General features: G+C 35.5%; 1 protein-coding gene across 5 annotated transcripts in view; it reads left to right on the forward strand.

Moving 5' to 3' along the window:
• The window catches only part of Cop1 (COP1 E3 ubiquitin ligase), a 104,712-nt gene that overhangs the window by 47,627 nt on the left and 41,942 nt on the right, over window positions 1-15,143 (forward strand). For all 5 annotated transcript variants that reach the window (XM_034513169.2, XM_034513170.2, XM_076941442.1 and 2 more), the window contains 2 exons: window positions 4,050-4,164; window positions 8,397-8,532. In XM_034513169.2, the coding sequence (XP_034369060.1) occupies window positions 4,050-4,164; window positions 8,397-8,532 (251 nt within the window). The remainder of the gene's footprint in view (window positions 1-4,049; window positions 4,165-8,396; window positions 8,533-15,143) is intronic.

Here is a 15,143-nt window from a genome sequence, read left to right on the forward strand (position 1 = left end):
ATAGGAACCCTTTCTAAGAAGTCATTTGAAATACTGCATAAAGATGAAACACGAGGGCCATAGAGAAGGCTCAGCAATTAGGAACACTTGCTGCTCTTCAGAGGCCCCGATTTCAGTTCCCAGCATTGGTGGCTCACAGCTGCTTGTCCCTTCAGTTGTAGGGGTTCTAGTGCCCTTTTCTGGCCTTAATAGATAATGGTATGTACTCTCACAGAAACATAAATAATAAGAAAAATAAAACTTTTGAAAATAGGTTTGTATTCTAGTAAATTCTGGAACATAAACATGTCCAGCCATAGTAAAATAATTAAGAATGTTATACTACAGTTAAAGAGTAAATTGTTACACTATTAAAAGAACAATCTAATAGGGGAAGTAAAAGTTTAAAATGCTAACATGATTAAGAAAAGCCAGAAATATATGACTTTTATATAATATAGGTTTATTATACTTCTGAATTTTTATAATTATCGGTTGGTTTTGTTTTAGAAATTTTGATAGCTTCTGTATAATGAGGAAAAATAAGAAATTATCATTAAAAGCCAGAGGAACTTATATTTTAAAACTTAAATTTCAGTAGTCATTTTCTTGGTGTGTTCATGTGTGCCTGCCTGCCAGCCTGCCTGCCTGCCTGTTGGTGTATTTGTGTATCTCCCTTTCCCACTCCCTCCCTGCTTCCCTTCCTCCTTCCCTCCTTTTTTCCCTCCCTCCCTCCCTCCCTCCCTCCCTCCCTCTCTTCTTCTCTCCCTCTCTCTCTCCCCCACCGTGTGTGTGTGTGTGTGTGTGTGTGTGTGTGTGTGTGTGTGTGCGCGCGCATGTTTGTGTCTAAGAACTATTATTCAGGCTGTCATGAAACTCAGTTACAGGTCAGTCTGGCCTCAGATTCAGAGCAGTTCTAGCTTCAGCTTCCTAACTACTAGGATTACAAGCATGAACCACAGTTCCTGGTAATGACCTGTATAGGAAAAGAAATGAAAACAGAGCCAAAAAACTAGCTAATGGTCCAGAACTGGCTCAGAATCACTGTTAAGTTTATTTGTTGTATTATCTTTCCAATTCCTGTGAACTGCTAGTTTCTTAGGACACTGGACTTCTGCAGGGTGTAATTTATTTGTTAGGGTATCTTTTTAAGGTACATCTTAATTCTCATAGGGCTCCACCTCTAGCTCCCTTGTGGTTCTTCATTGTCGTACCTTTTGTTCTTCAGTGTTTGGTAAAGCTTTCCAATTTGTTTTATTCTTTGAGCTTTGGTATTATCCTATTTAGATCCATAAAGAAGCCCTAGGGGTTGGGGAGAGTCAGGTATATTGTTTAGTGTTAACTGCTATGTTTGAAGCCCTGGATTTGCTCCTTGACTGCAACTTACCCTCGCCCCACCCCTAAAATTGTAGCAGTCTCCTGCCTCAGATTTTAGCACCTTGGAAGCTAAAGCCGAGAACTGTGTGTATGAAGCCAGCCATGTTCACTTATCAAGACCTTACCTGCTACCCACCCACTGTCCCCCAAAATGGAAGAATCTACCTCCTGATATTTGTATTGGAACTGCCTTTACTTTAGAAACTATTCTAGGGAGAACTCATATTTTTCTAGGGAGAGCTCATATTTTTATGAAATGGAGTTAAATAGATTTTACTCATGATTTTGCATGTTTATTGCTAAGTGGTATTTAAATACTGAATTTTTACTTTTAAAAATTTAAAAATTAATTTGAGATCATGGACTAAGATGTAGTTATTAAAAAGCTCCAATATATTATGTCTCTAATAGAGAGGTTTTACATAACTTTTGCTAAATTATCTTTTAAATCTTGTCATCTTGATAGGTTTTCCTACTCAAATAGTTTTGTATGTATCCTAGAGATTTTTCTTGTAAATGAATAAAGACATGTTCTGATTGGTTTTGCCAACAAAGATGATTTATACTTTAGAAAAGAGCATTGTATACCATAGTAAATTACGGACCAAGAAGGGAAGATAGGAATTTTTAGATGGGTTATCTAATTTGTTCTGAAATTATTGTCTTTGACTCAAGGCTAAATAACAAGAATGTCATTAACCCAAGACTAGACAGGCAGCTGCTAGGGCTGTATCCTCCTCCTCTCCAGTAAATAATTTTTGTTGTATAATTTGATGGGCTTTATTCGTATTGTGTTTCTGGTAGTCTTGTGATAGTTTATCAGACAGCAATGAAAGAAAGCCAGAGTGGCTTTCTTTCTTGGTGTTTGACCAACTGGTGACTTTTATTCTGACAATTTTCCTAGCTTTTAATGTCTGTGTTCTTCCTGGATTTATTTCCTCCTATCTCTGCCTCCCTTTTATCCTGTGCTTTTTTATTTGCTCTCCCCCTTTCCCTCCTAAACATCTCCTGTACAATGTAAGACTTTATTTCCACAGATGCCCCCAGTTATGTTGAAGATATTTTCTATTTTAATAAATTTTTAAATTAAAATATAATTCCATAATTTTCTTTTTTCTCCCTTTATAACTCTTCCCATGAACCTTCGTTGCTCTCTCAAATTCATGGCCTCATTTTCTTTATTCATTCCTAAATGTATAAATACAGCTTCTTCAGTCTGCATAATGTTACTCATATGCACAGAATTATAGGGCTGACCACTTTTGTTGTTAGATAAGTAATTTGGAGGCTTTTTCTGCCTCTGATAAAGGAGAAGGCTGGCAAATGGGATCATTATTATTTTTTGTTTGTTTTGTCAAAGTAGCTAATGAAAGCAACCTAAGGAAAGAAGAGTTTGTTTTCTACCCCCTCCACCCTTCTATTTTGAATTTATAGTCTATTCTGTCATGGAAGGTATAGTGGCAAAAGCATGAAGTCGGACCCTCTAACTTTTTTGTTTTCTGTTTTGAGGCAAGCTCTCTCAGTGGCCTGGAGCTAGTGACTAGGTTAGTCTGGCTGGCCAGTGAAGCCCAGTCCACCTCCTTCTTCCTGGTTGGTTGGATAACAAGTGTGTTCCACTATTGCCCAGCTTTTTAAAGCAGGTTTTAGGGTTCAAACATAAATCACCACGTTTGCATGGCATGCCCTTACCAACTCAGCTATTTTCCCTATCCTTAGGCAGGAAGTTTATATTTACCACTTTCCCTCTTCTTCGTTGCTTCCTAATGAATTGTTACCTCTGTGTCTCATGAGAACAGCAGCTAACTCAGAGCTTTATTTAAGTACATGGACTTGTAAAGTGCTTCATGCGTACTTCCTGTCTTATCACAGAATACTAAAACAGTGTGTGTGCCAGGGTCCAGAATCAATAATAAAGATTAATTTTTATGGTATTATTGAAGAGGTCTAGAGAGGTGAGTTCAGAAACTTTGGTATAGAGGAGTAGATATAGAAAAAATAATTATTTCTGGATAGGTGGTTGTTGTAGTGCCTATAAAATCACTATAAGGATTTGAATTGATTGTTTTTAAAGCACACTAAGGTCTAGAAAAAATATATATTATATATATATATATATATATATATATATATATATATAATATATATATATATCGTAGATTCTTTAGCTGATGGATCTTTCCCATTTCATCTCTTCATCTTCCAGCCCATGTAATTAAAATTAGGTTACTTCAAGGATTTTTGTTTTGTTTTTTCTTGTCTCTGTTTTTTAACCTTTTGGACACAAGTTCTCCTGTAGCCAGCCCAGAATGGCCCCTAAACTTGTATAACCAAGTCAACCTTGTATAGGTTGACTATACAGGTTGACTTGGTTATACAACTGATCTCCTGCCTCTGCCATCTCTGAGTACTGAGTTTACAGGTCTCCATCACCACTCCCAGTTTTATGTGGTGTTGGGGATCTAGGCAAGCACTTCAGAAGGCCTGCATGGCCTTTACATCACTGTTTGCAGATTCTCCCCCTGTTTTTACTTGAAAAGAAAAATTGGAAAATATGATTTGAGAATTGTAGTTTTCACCATTTATAGTCATTTCTAATATATTGTTCATTTAGAAGTACATAATTAAGCACTTGGCTATTCTGTATAAGAGTGTGAATCGTGCTGAGTTATAAGTGTCTTTTCTTATCATCTTAGACAAAGAAACAGCCTTGGTATAACAGCACATTAGCATCAAGACGAAAGCGACTCACTGCTCATTTTGAAGACTTAGAGCAGTGTTATTTTTCTACAAGGATGTCTCGTATCTCAGGTACATGTTCAGGATTCTTCTTTAAAATGTCTGAAAATCATCCTTCAGCTGTATTTTCAGGTTCATGTGCTAGATTTATGGAAAGTTCTAATTGCAAAGCAAAGCGTGTGTGTTTAGAAGTCTTATCAGTAGTGTATAGGCTTCCAGATATCTTATCAGTAGTGTATAGGCTTCCAGATATCTTGAAGGTGCTGTTTTGTACTTGTATCCCTATTCCTCATTCCAGAATTTTTCTTTCTAGAGCAAGCTATATAAAATAAGCTTGTGAAATAACCATGACTGTGTAGCTAGCAACAGCAAGTTCCATTCAGTTAGCTCCAATTCAACATTAATACGTTTTAAGAATCATTCTTAGTGCTGATGGAAGAATTGAGTCTTAATTATCATAAAGGGGATGTTGTAAATCTATAGGCAAAAGCAACAGGTAGCTGCTAATGATGTGCTATATAAATATGCAATTGATATAACTGAGTGAAAAATCTAGGCCAAAGTGAAAATGAAAAGACATAAGTGGATGTTCTCAGTGGGGACTTAGAAAGATTGTATTTAAGCCAGATTACTATAAATTAAAAAATAATTAGAAACATTCAAAATGGAATGAATACCATAGGGCCACATGACCATGCTAGCATGAGATATTTTAAATTTTAGAGAAGTAATAAAACTGTTGGTCAACCTTTCTCAACATCTTATCTGTGAAGGTTGGATATTAGTAGCAAACCTCAATGTGTTCAAAGAATTATAGATGAGAGTTATATAGATGGCTTACTGTTTTCTTTTAGTTCAGTTTCCAACACTCACGACAGTAGACTGTGTAACTCTAGCATTACAGGGTCTGAGTCCTTCTTCTGGCCTCTGTTGAGCACCTGCACACACGTGGCACACACACACACACACACACACACACACACACACACACACACCCTTAAACACAAACCATCAAACATTTAATAGTTATAGGTGAAGTGTATAAACACCATACTAATTTCATTAGTAGTATATATGTTGTAAATGAAAACCATCAAGGAGAAATTTGTCTGGTAGCATATTGCTTATTAAAAACTGAGTCTTAATTTCCTCCTAAATGAATGAGTATCTTTATATTGTATAAACTCTGTGTGTGTGTGTCTGTGTGTGTATGTATGTGTGTGTGTATATTCTGTTTACACCTTTTTTTTTTTATAAATTTGCCTCATAATTGGTGATGGAGAAAAAACATTAATTTATGTAGGTTGAGTATGTGGCTCTATTGGTAGTGTGCTTGTCTATCAGCAGGATTTGATCCTGCTGATCTGATATTAAAAAAAGGAAAAATAAGCATGGTATGCTTGCCTAATATGCAAGTATATGAGAGTAGAGTCAGTAAGATTAGAAGGTTATCCTTTACTACTCATAAGTTGGTGGCTAGCCTAGACACCACACACACACACACACACACACTCTCTCTCTCTCTCTCTCCCTCTCTCTCTCTCTCTTTCTCTCTCTCTCTCTCCCCCCACCCTCCCTCCGTCCTTCCCTCTCTCCCTCTCTCCCTCTCTTCTCCTCTCTTCTCTCTTCTCTCTCAGGAAAATGTTAAAATTTGTCTTAAGCATATTTGATTTGAGGTTAATGATGAGCCTTTTTTATGGATGAAAATGTTGCATTTTCACTGCCAAGGGCTTAAGTTTTTTATCGAATGTCTATAATAGTTTGTGAATATAGACTTCAGTGAGGTGTGGTTAAATCAATAGTAGTTTGCTTTCTTATTTTAATAGTTAGGGAATTCCTGTTGATTCCTTTAAATATTACTTGTTATTTTGATGTTGAGCACACTATAGGGTAGATGTTGAGTAGTTTCTTTAAAGTAGAAATGACACAGGGCTTGACAGAGAATCATCCTTATGTCACTGGCAACAAAGACATTCAGAGAGGATACTGGATAATTTGCTCTGGAAGATGCAGATTTACAAGAGAGGAGACTAGTAAGTTCACACCAGAAGGCAAATTAGATCAATATTTAATTTCTATATCGTGCTTATAAGCATGTTATCTCAGGTTTTTACAAATCTTAAGTTGTGCTGGATTTGTACATTGGCTTCCCATAACTGTACTACTGAATATGAGTTTTTTTGGACAGGAATCCTAACCTTATCCAGTGATGTTCATACAGTGTTGATTGCACTTTATCATTTTCCACCTTTCCCTGGCTTTGCAGTTGTAAAAAATGATAGATGCTTATTAGAAAATTAATATCTTGACTTCTTAATTATAATTTTAAAAGGATGTAATGAAAACTCATGAAGAAAAGAAGTATTGAAAACACTTCTCTAAACTAACCTGTAATTAAGATGGAGAGGTGTTATGCCAACAGGTGTATACAGATATTGATCATCAAACAGCTGAACCAACAAAATCCAAGCCTTCTTTATAACCAGATATAGGAATGACAACTGGTATACATTTAGATACTGAAATAACTACTTTTTTTGTAGACTTGTTTTGTTTTACATGTGTGAAAATGTTTTACATGTTTTGGTTCATGTCTATCTGTATTACATGTGTGCCTGGTACCTATAGAGGTTAGAAGAGGATAACAGATCCTCTATAACTGGATTTTAGATGGTTGTAAACCACCATGTGGATCCTGGGAACTGAACCCAGATCATTTATAGAAAATACTTTTAATATTTGAGCCATCTCCACCCTTGTTTTTTTCCTCATAAAATATTGTATATTTATATTAATCAGCTTGTGATAGCTAGGAGTACCTTTACACTAGAAACAAATGGTCTTCAGCAGTCATAAATATCTGTGATTATGTACCTAGGAACTGAAGACAAAATGTTTAAGGATAGATTAACATTAAATTTTTTTCTGAACCAGTAAAGGACTTGTCATGCAGTACTTACTATATTAAATAGCTCTTAGTAATAGGATTATAAATGAAGATACGCAGTTATCATATCCACACACTGTTGTAGTTGGTTTTGTTGGCTTCCTGCCCCTGTAACCTACATTTTACTTATATTCTATTGAACTTTCTCAGTGTAATTTTTGTGGAATAGGGTCTTATCTCAGTTGTGATATTGCTTGCTGGTTAGGTCATTATTTATTGTTCTTAGAATAAAAACACCACTAACTCCGACCCCTTTAATCCAGTTTGCTAAATAGATATGGACTGCTTAAATCTGTAGCATTTATGATGTAGCTGACAGAATTTAATTTCTTCAAATAACTTTTTATTAGTAGTGTAAGATAGATTTTATCATACTAAGTAAGTTTCCAGATATTTTAAAAAATGGTTTGTGTCATCTAGTTCTTTTTGCATTTAATTTCATTATGCCTACCATTTCTTCAGATAATATGTTTAAGTGGAATCACAAAAAGTTGATGTTGAAAATGCAGTGTACATGTGGATGAGAAAATAAGGAACTTATAGAAGATACATTAAAATAAATAATTTTAAAATTTAATCTTTTAGGGTGCTAATGTAAATAATTGTATGCTGTAGTTTTTTTGTTTATTTTTGTTTTGTCTTTTCAGTTCTTGGGGAAATGTTTAAAATGCAGATTTTCAAACTGAATATTTTATTTGTGTTTTACTGCAAGCATACCTCTGTATTAAAGAATAGATAAAGTGACAGTTACTTGGAACGTTAATGTTATGATTTAAATCTCAGATGGCTTAACTATAGTCAACTCAAAGGAATCTTGTGTGATAATCATTATTGTTGTCTTTGAGCATCACTAATTTACACATTACAGTTTTGTACCTATGGCTGAGAATAGGAATTAAACTGACCTAATATGTGTTAAATAATTTTGCTTTGATCATAAATGTAGAGTAAGTATATATCCCTATAAACAACGTTTGTTAAACTAACAAATATTTAATCACATGTAACTCTTCCTTCAGCAGTTACTTTCAGTGTTGATTGTTGGAGTATGGTTTTAATAAATGATTTAAGTTCATTAGAAGGTTTCTTACTGTTTTATTTTCCCCAGAAATCAGTGCTAAAATTAGTGGAGATTGCCTTTATGTTTTATTGGAATACATAGATGTTTCAGTGAATTCCTAGGCCATTTTTATTAAAGCTAAAATATCACCTAATGAATTTGAGCATACTACTTACTCTTTTTTAAAATCTTCAAAAATAATTTTTGTTTACAAATAATCTTTTACTATAAAGATATTTTTCTTTGCTTCCTTTATGGTGACATTCATTTATTTAATTTTATTTTTTTCTGATACAGATGACAGTAGAACTGCAAGCCAGTTAGATGAATTTCAAGAATGCTTGTCCAAGTTTACTCGATACAACTCAGTAAGACCATTGGCCACATTGTCTTATGCTAGTGATCTCTATAATGGTTCCAGCATAGTTTCTAGGTAAGTGTTTGGCACTGTTCTTACTGTTCATTCTTTTATTAAAGTATAAGGTAACTTACTAAATTTGAGAAGCAACTATAACATGTCTTTGAGACTTGGGATTTGAAAGCTACATTACCTTCCAGTTACTAGGACCTAGCAAGTTGGAATGCTCAGTAGTATCCATTTGATGGAAGGCTACAGTTTCTCTTTATATGGTATATCTGATGTCTGGGTGTAATGATGGAAGGTGCTCTTTACGTCCTTCCTTCAGTTTTGCAAGTCTATAGAATTAGTATGTTTTCTTCTGAATATTAATGTTTGATTTTCCAGTAAACCTTTCCATGGAATATAAGAATATGACCAAAGTTCACTGTATAGTTTATACAATTAGTATACACTAATAAAAACTATTAATTTGAGAGATAGCTGTAGTTAGTCTAACTAAAAATATATAAAGCAGAGGCTGACAGAATGCATTTTTGAAACGTATTTTGTGGCTGGTGGTATAAAACAGCTAATGATTGCTTGCCTTAAAAGCAGAACACCCAGAACCTATGTGAAATAAAGGCCAGGCATAGTAGTGTTTGCTTGTTATGCTGGTGCTATTGAGACAGATCTTGGAACTTACTGCCATGTTGGCAAAAGAAAGGTAGACAGTACTTGAGGAATGGCATCCAAAGTTGTCCTCTGATTTCTGCATATGGATACATTCTTGTACACACATGTGCCTGTGCTTACAAACACAAAAACTTCCCACTATATGCAATTTTCTATTTCTTAAAATAATGGACATTGTAAAACCACCAGGCTGTATTACATTTAGCCTATTTTCAGTAGGCATTCAAAGTAAGATGAATTACATTTAAATATTTTAAATTAAAATTTTACAAATTAAATAGATGTACTTAATTGGTATGTTTCGCCTTTGTTATTTTTCCCAATTATATTGAATTAAAATTTCTTAGTGAAATATTTCCAAGCTTTTAGGTTTGTTATACCAGCAGAACAAATAAAGACTAATAGGTAGCAAGAAAGGAAAAAGGAGCTTTGAAACTTTCATTCTGGTGACTCCTTTTTATACTTTGAAGGATGTTGGTAATTCATTCTAACCTTTGATTTCTTAAGGGTTAAAAACCACTAAAACAATGTTGGATAGAACAAATTATTATTACCATAAAACTATGTGAGATCTGTGTCATGTTGATTACCTTATTGCACTGAAACTAGAGTTTCTGAAAAGAAAAATACTAAACCAAGTAAATCTTCCCTTTTCTTTTCTTGTGTGGATTTAATACCATATCTATTAGTCCACAAGGTGGCAGCATTTGTTTGTGCCATCTCTACTGTTATATAGTTGACAAGGTTAGAATTGGATGGCTTGTCCAGATTCATTCTCCTAATTATTATATGGTCTTAATAACAACAAATTATGGAAAAACACTTTCTACTTTTTTCTTAAATATAGTAGTTACACCACATTTTACATGTTGTTTTCTCTGCCACCAGAGAGGATTGGCTTGAAATTACATCTTTTAAACTAACTCAATGTGTAGTGCTGCTACTTGCTTCATGAATTTGCGATTTGAATTTCACATTCCTGTATATACTACAGTGGTGGTCGACCTTCCTAATATCATGACCCTTTAATGCATGTTGTGGTGACCTCAACCATACAATTATTATTTTTTCTTTGCTACTTCATATCTGTAATTTAGCTATTGTTATGAATCTTAATGTAAATGTCTGTGTTTTCTGATGGTCTTAGGTGACTTCTGTAATGTCATTCCGCCCTCAAAGGGTTACAACCCACAGGTTGAAAATTGCTGCTATAGTTTTATGCTCAGAACTATTAACTACTTTACATCATGTAATTAATTGGTTTTAGCATTTGGCTTCTGGTTTACTCAAGTTAAAAAATATGTTGTATGCAGCTTTTGTGAACTCATGAAAGGTAAATGATTATATTTATGTGATTCATTGATGTAAAATCAGTCACTAGTAAATTAATCACTTGCTGGTTTAATTACTACAACTAATTAAACATTACCCTTTTTTTTTTTTAAAAAGATAATTATGACTGTTTTACTTGCACTTTCTAACTCATACCTTTAGGTTAAGATACTGTGGTTAATCCTATTTTATAGGAGAGGAAGTTGAAGTAAGGAAAAGTGTGACTTGGCTAGGATCAACACACTGTACTATGGACAGAACTTAGATTTGAGCTCCAGCCTTTATTGAACTTTTATGGTGCTCTGTTGCTCACATCAGGACCTAGGGACTAAAGTTTCAAGTGAGACACTGGTAAACAATACAACATTGTCCATTCTTTAGGTTCTTTATGGCCCTGTTACTGTCTTCTCTAACTGGCACTTCATAGTAAATGTTTTAGAGTTTTAATTTAATGTTTATACTGTGTGCTGTTCAAGTCGTAGCTAAAACTACTGGAATTAAACTTCGTTTTTATAGTATTGGTTTACAAAGATTGTTTTTTATGGTCACCAATGTTCATCCACGGTAAAATTGTAAGGTATGGTTTATTGAAGAATGCTTGTGAGTTTTAAAATTTACTTAGTAGATGTCTTGGTTAGGATTTTTATGAAGAGACACCATGACTAAGGCAACTCTTATAAAGGCAAACATTTAATTGGCAATGGCTTACGGTTTTAGATGTTCAGTCCAATAAGGACTGAAATAATTGCTGTGATAAGCCTGATTGTGTTTTTGTTTGGAGAAATGTGGATCTGTGTTGGGAGCCGCATTAGCCCCACGTTCGGGCGGCCAAAAATGTCACGGCCCGAGTAAAATGTTGAGGCCCGGGCTACCCCACGTTTGGCGGCCACTGTATCCCGGCTCAAGCTGCCTCTCCGGTCTGCAGGTCAGGGTTCAGCAAGAGAGTGAGGACAGACTCTAAGAATGGAGTCCAGACAGAGTGTGTTTCAATCCCGTTTATTCTTCAGTCTCTCTTCCTCTAAGTGTCTCAAGTCCTGAGTTCCTAGTCCCTAGTTCCTAGTCCCTAGTGCCTCCAAGTTCCAAGTTACTTCTTCCAAGTTCTCTTCCAAGTTCCTGCTACCTAATGCTTAATTCCTACTCCAAGTTGTACTCCAAGTTGTACTCTCTGAAGTGTCTGATTCTCTCTTCCTCCAAATTGTTCTCCTTCTCTGTTCCTCCAAATTGTTCTCCTGTACTGTCCTAATTGTTCTGACTAGGGCCAAGTGTCTTCTACCTAATGTCAAGTAATCTGTTGCTTTCTCTGTCTGCCTCTAGCCTTTTATATGTCTCACTTCTAAGACAGACTTTTGGTCACGCCTTTAATCATGTCCTTAGGTCTTGTCTCTACATCTGATCTCTACACTTCTAAGTCGAACTCTTAAGTTACACACCTTTAATCTCACACACCTTTAATCTCACACACCCAAGGTATCTAAACCAAGATTATCGGAGTGTGCTTAGCTGTTGTAGGCTATTGTAATCCAAGTCTCACGTCAGGGTATATGGCTCAAGATGGCTGCAAAGCTGATAGCCGCTTTCTGCTAAAAGTCGGCCTCCAACAGATCTGGGGACTTTGTAAAGCAGTGGAATACTTTAAGTGGGGCTTATTGGGCCCTACTAGTAGAAGTATGGAAGACATTGGTACTGGGGATGATTGGATATTGATGGGCTTGGCTCAGGAGATTTCAGAGGAGAAGAATTTTAGTATGTGGCCTAGAGACTCTTGTGATCTTTTGGTGAAGAATATGGCTGCCTTTTGTGCTTGTCTAAAGAGTCTGCCTGAGACTAAGGTAAAGAGATTTGTATTTGTTTCATTGACAAAGGAAGTCTCAAAAAACAGTCCTGCATAGACTTTGTCCTCTGATTTACTCTCATGAAGAACATTTTGATCAAATGTAGCAAGCTTAGAGAGGAAGAATACAAAATATATGGTTCCAAGATTAAAGCAGCACCAGGAAGTAAAATGGAGCTAATCCTGTGTTCAAGGATATTACATGGAATTAAGGGAGTGGTGACTTCAGGGTAAGATCCAACCCTGCTAAGCTTATTGTTCATGTATTTGCAATTAAACAAGGGATAGTTATATCATGTCAGGCTTTATTTTGACCTGGTTATTGTTTTTGTTTGGACTTTTAATCCGGAAAGAACTACAATACAGAAATGGAGGAAACATCTGTGGTTAGTTCTTCAGGCATAGTCATGAAAATCATAGGTTCAGACATGGTGATACATTCCTTTAATCCCAAGGTCAGAGTTAAGCAGATTACTTGAATTCAAGGTCAGCCTGGAACACAGCAAGGTTCAGGTATAGAAAAGCTTAGGTTGTACACACCTTTGATCCCATCACTCAGGAGACAGGCTTGTAGATCTCTGAGTTCAAGTCAGTGTACAGAGCAAGTTCTTGGACAGCCAAGGGTTATTGGAAACCTGCAATCACCTTTTAAAAAGGAGGTAATTGTCTAGAAGTACCATGACAGGGTTAGAGTTCTAGGTGGGAGGGGCAAGAGTGACATCATTAGAACTGAAAGTACCAATGGCTTTATGGGATGGATCATGGAAGAATGAGAGATTGATAGATTATATTACTAGAACAACCATCTTTAAGGTTGTTGTAATAGTCAAGAATTTTGACAGATAAAGATTGGAGAGTGGCAGTAAACTGAAAAAAAAAACTGTAAAAATGTATGGCTTGGTAAAAGAAAGAGTGGTACTAAGTGTTCCAGGTGATACTGAGATGGGAAATTCACTATAAGAAATCAGGTATAGCACAAAAGACACTGAGCCCATCTATTCTGATGGAATAATAGATCAAACAAATAAGGAAGAAAAAGTGGTTATAGTGTAACCTAATGGAGAGTGGTTTGGTTTTTACTTTATTAAAATGTGCAAAATTTCAGATCTAGAACTTAATATTTGAGGATAGTCTCAAATACATGAGAAATGACAAATTTTTCATAAAAGAATATTATGTTGTTGAGGCATTGTTTAACAGTAAGGATCAGCTAGGTATTTTGGTGCACACCTTAATCCCACCACTCTAGAAGCAGAAACATGAAGATCTCCTTGTGTTTGAGTCTAGTCTAGTTAGACAGTACCTGTCTCACATTCAGTTTTTGAAAAAGAAATCAATATTAGGGCCAGATGTGGTACATGCTTGTTATCTTAGCTTTGGGAAGAGTAGGAGTCCTGACGGTGCTACATGAGACCGTATCTCAAAACATGACAAGAAAGTAACAGTAACAAAAAATCAGAATCAAATGGTTTTTAATGATACAATGTTTGTTAAATTAAAATACTTTCCTACAGTTGAATTTTGTATAACCACTCTGCAAAGCAAATGAGGTAGCTCTAGTGCATACTGATGTAGAATTATTGCCAAGAATTACTACTAGATGAGAAGACACCATGGTATAAATTGCCATGATCTCATCCCATCTACTTAATTTTAAAGAGAGTATACCTTCTTACATGTTTAGGAAATTTCTAATAGGACGCACAGGTTGAACCTACCCATTACTTCTAGGTAGGGCAGTCAATTATATATTTGGCAAGATTGAAATGGAAGGTTTTTTTTCTGTATATGAGTAGAATATTTTTTTAAATTAAATTTTGAGAGCACATTCAAGATACATTATAGTAGGTCCTCATAGTATTAAAATTAGGGCTTTGTAGCCGGGAGGTGGTGGCGCACGCCTTTAATCCCAGCACTTGGGAGGCAGAGGCAGGTGGATTTCTGAGTTCGAGGCCAGCCTGGTCTACAGAGTGAGTTCCAGGACAGCCAGGACTACACAGAGAAACCCTGTCTCGAAAAAACCAAAAAAAAAAATAAATAAATAAATAAAATAAAATAAAATTAGGGCTTTGTACAGTAGTAAATGATTATGTCATCACATCTTATTTGAGTTTATTCTATCTATCTCTCTTTCCCTCCCTCCCCTCCCTTCCTCCATCTCTGTGCCCCCCCTCCCAGAAGTTTATTCTAACTCCTTCTTTAAAATGGATTAGAGTGACCAAAGACATGGTTCAGCTGTTAAGAACACTTGCTACTTTTGCAGAGATGGTGGGTTCAGTTTCCATCACCTATATCTGGTGGCTCACAGCCACCTGTAACTAGTTCCAGAGACCCAATATTTTCCTTGGATATCTGCATGCATATGGTACACATATAGTGCACATGCTCATGCACACACATAAACACACTACATAGATAAAGGGTCAGAAAAGAAGACAGGGCTAGATTTGGTAAGGGGCTCCTATGGAAGCCTGAGTTTGCATTAGTGCACATCCAATATTATTTCTGTTGTGTTCTGAAACATTATGTCAAGGTTTTCTATCAGCTAGCAGCAGTCAATCATAGATGCTTGATAGCTGAATAATCATGCTTCATTCTGTTGCTCTGTCAAACCTGAGTTACCATTGACTTCTAATTGCTTTGTTTGTGTTATTAGTCATTAACTTATACTATCTGATTTTTAGTATTGAAAACCCTGTAAGGCTATCTCATTCCTTCCCCCCTTTAATTTATTTTTCAGGTTTAATTTTTATTATATGTATAATAGTAGATGTTTTTTATTCTGTGTATTTTCATGTCTGTGGATATGGTTTTGAAGAACAGTCCATTTATTCTCATTAAAATGGTA

This window comes from Arvicanthis niloticus, chromosome 10 (genome assembly GCF_011762505.2).
Source record: "Arvicanthis niloticus isolate mArvNil1 chromosome 10, mArvNil1.pat.X, whole genome shotgun sequence".
NCBI classification, from domain to species: domain Eukaryota; kingdom Metazoa; phylum Chordata; class Mammalia; order Rodentia; family Muridae; genus Arvicanthis; species Arvicanthis niloticus.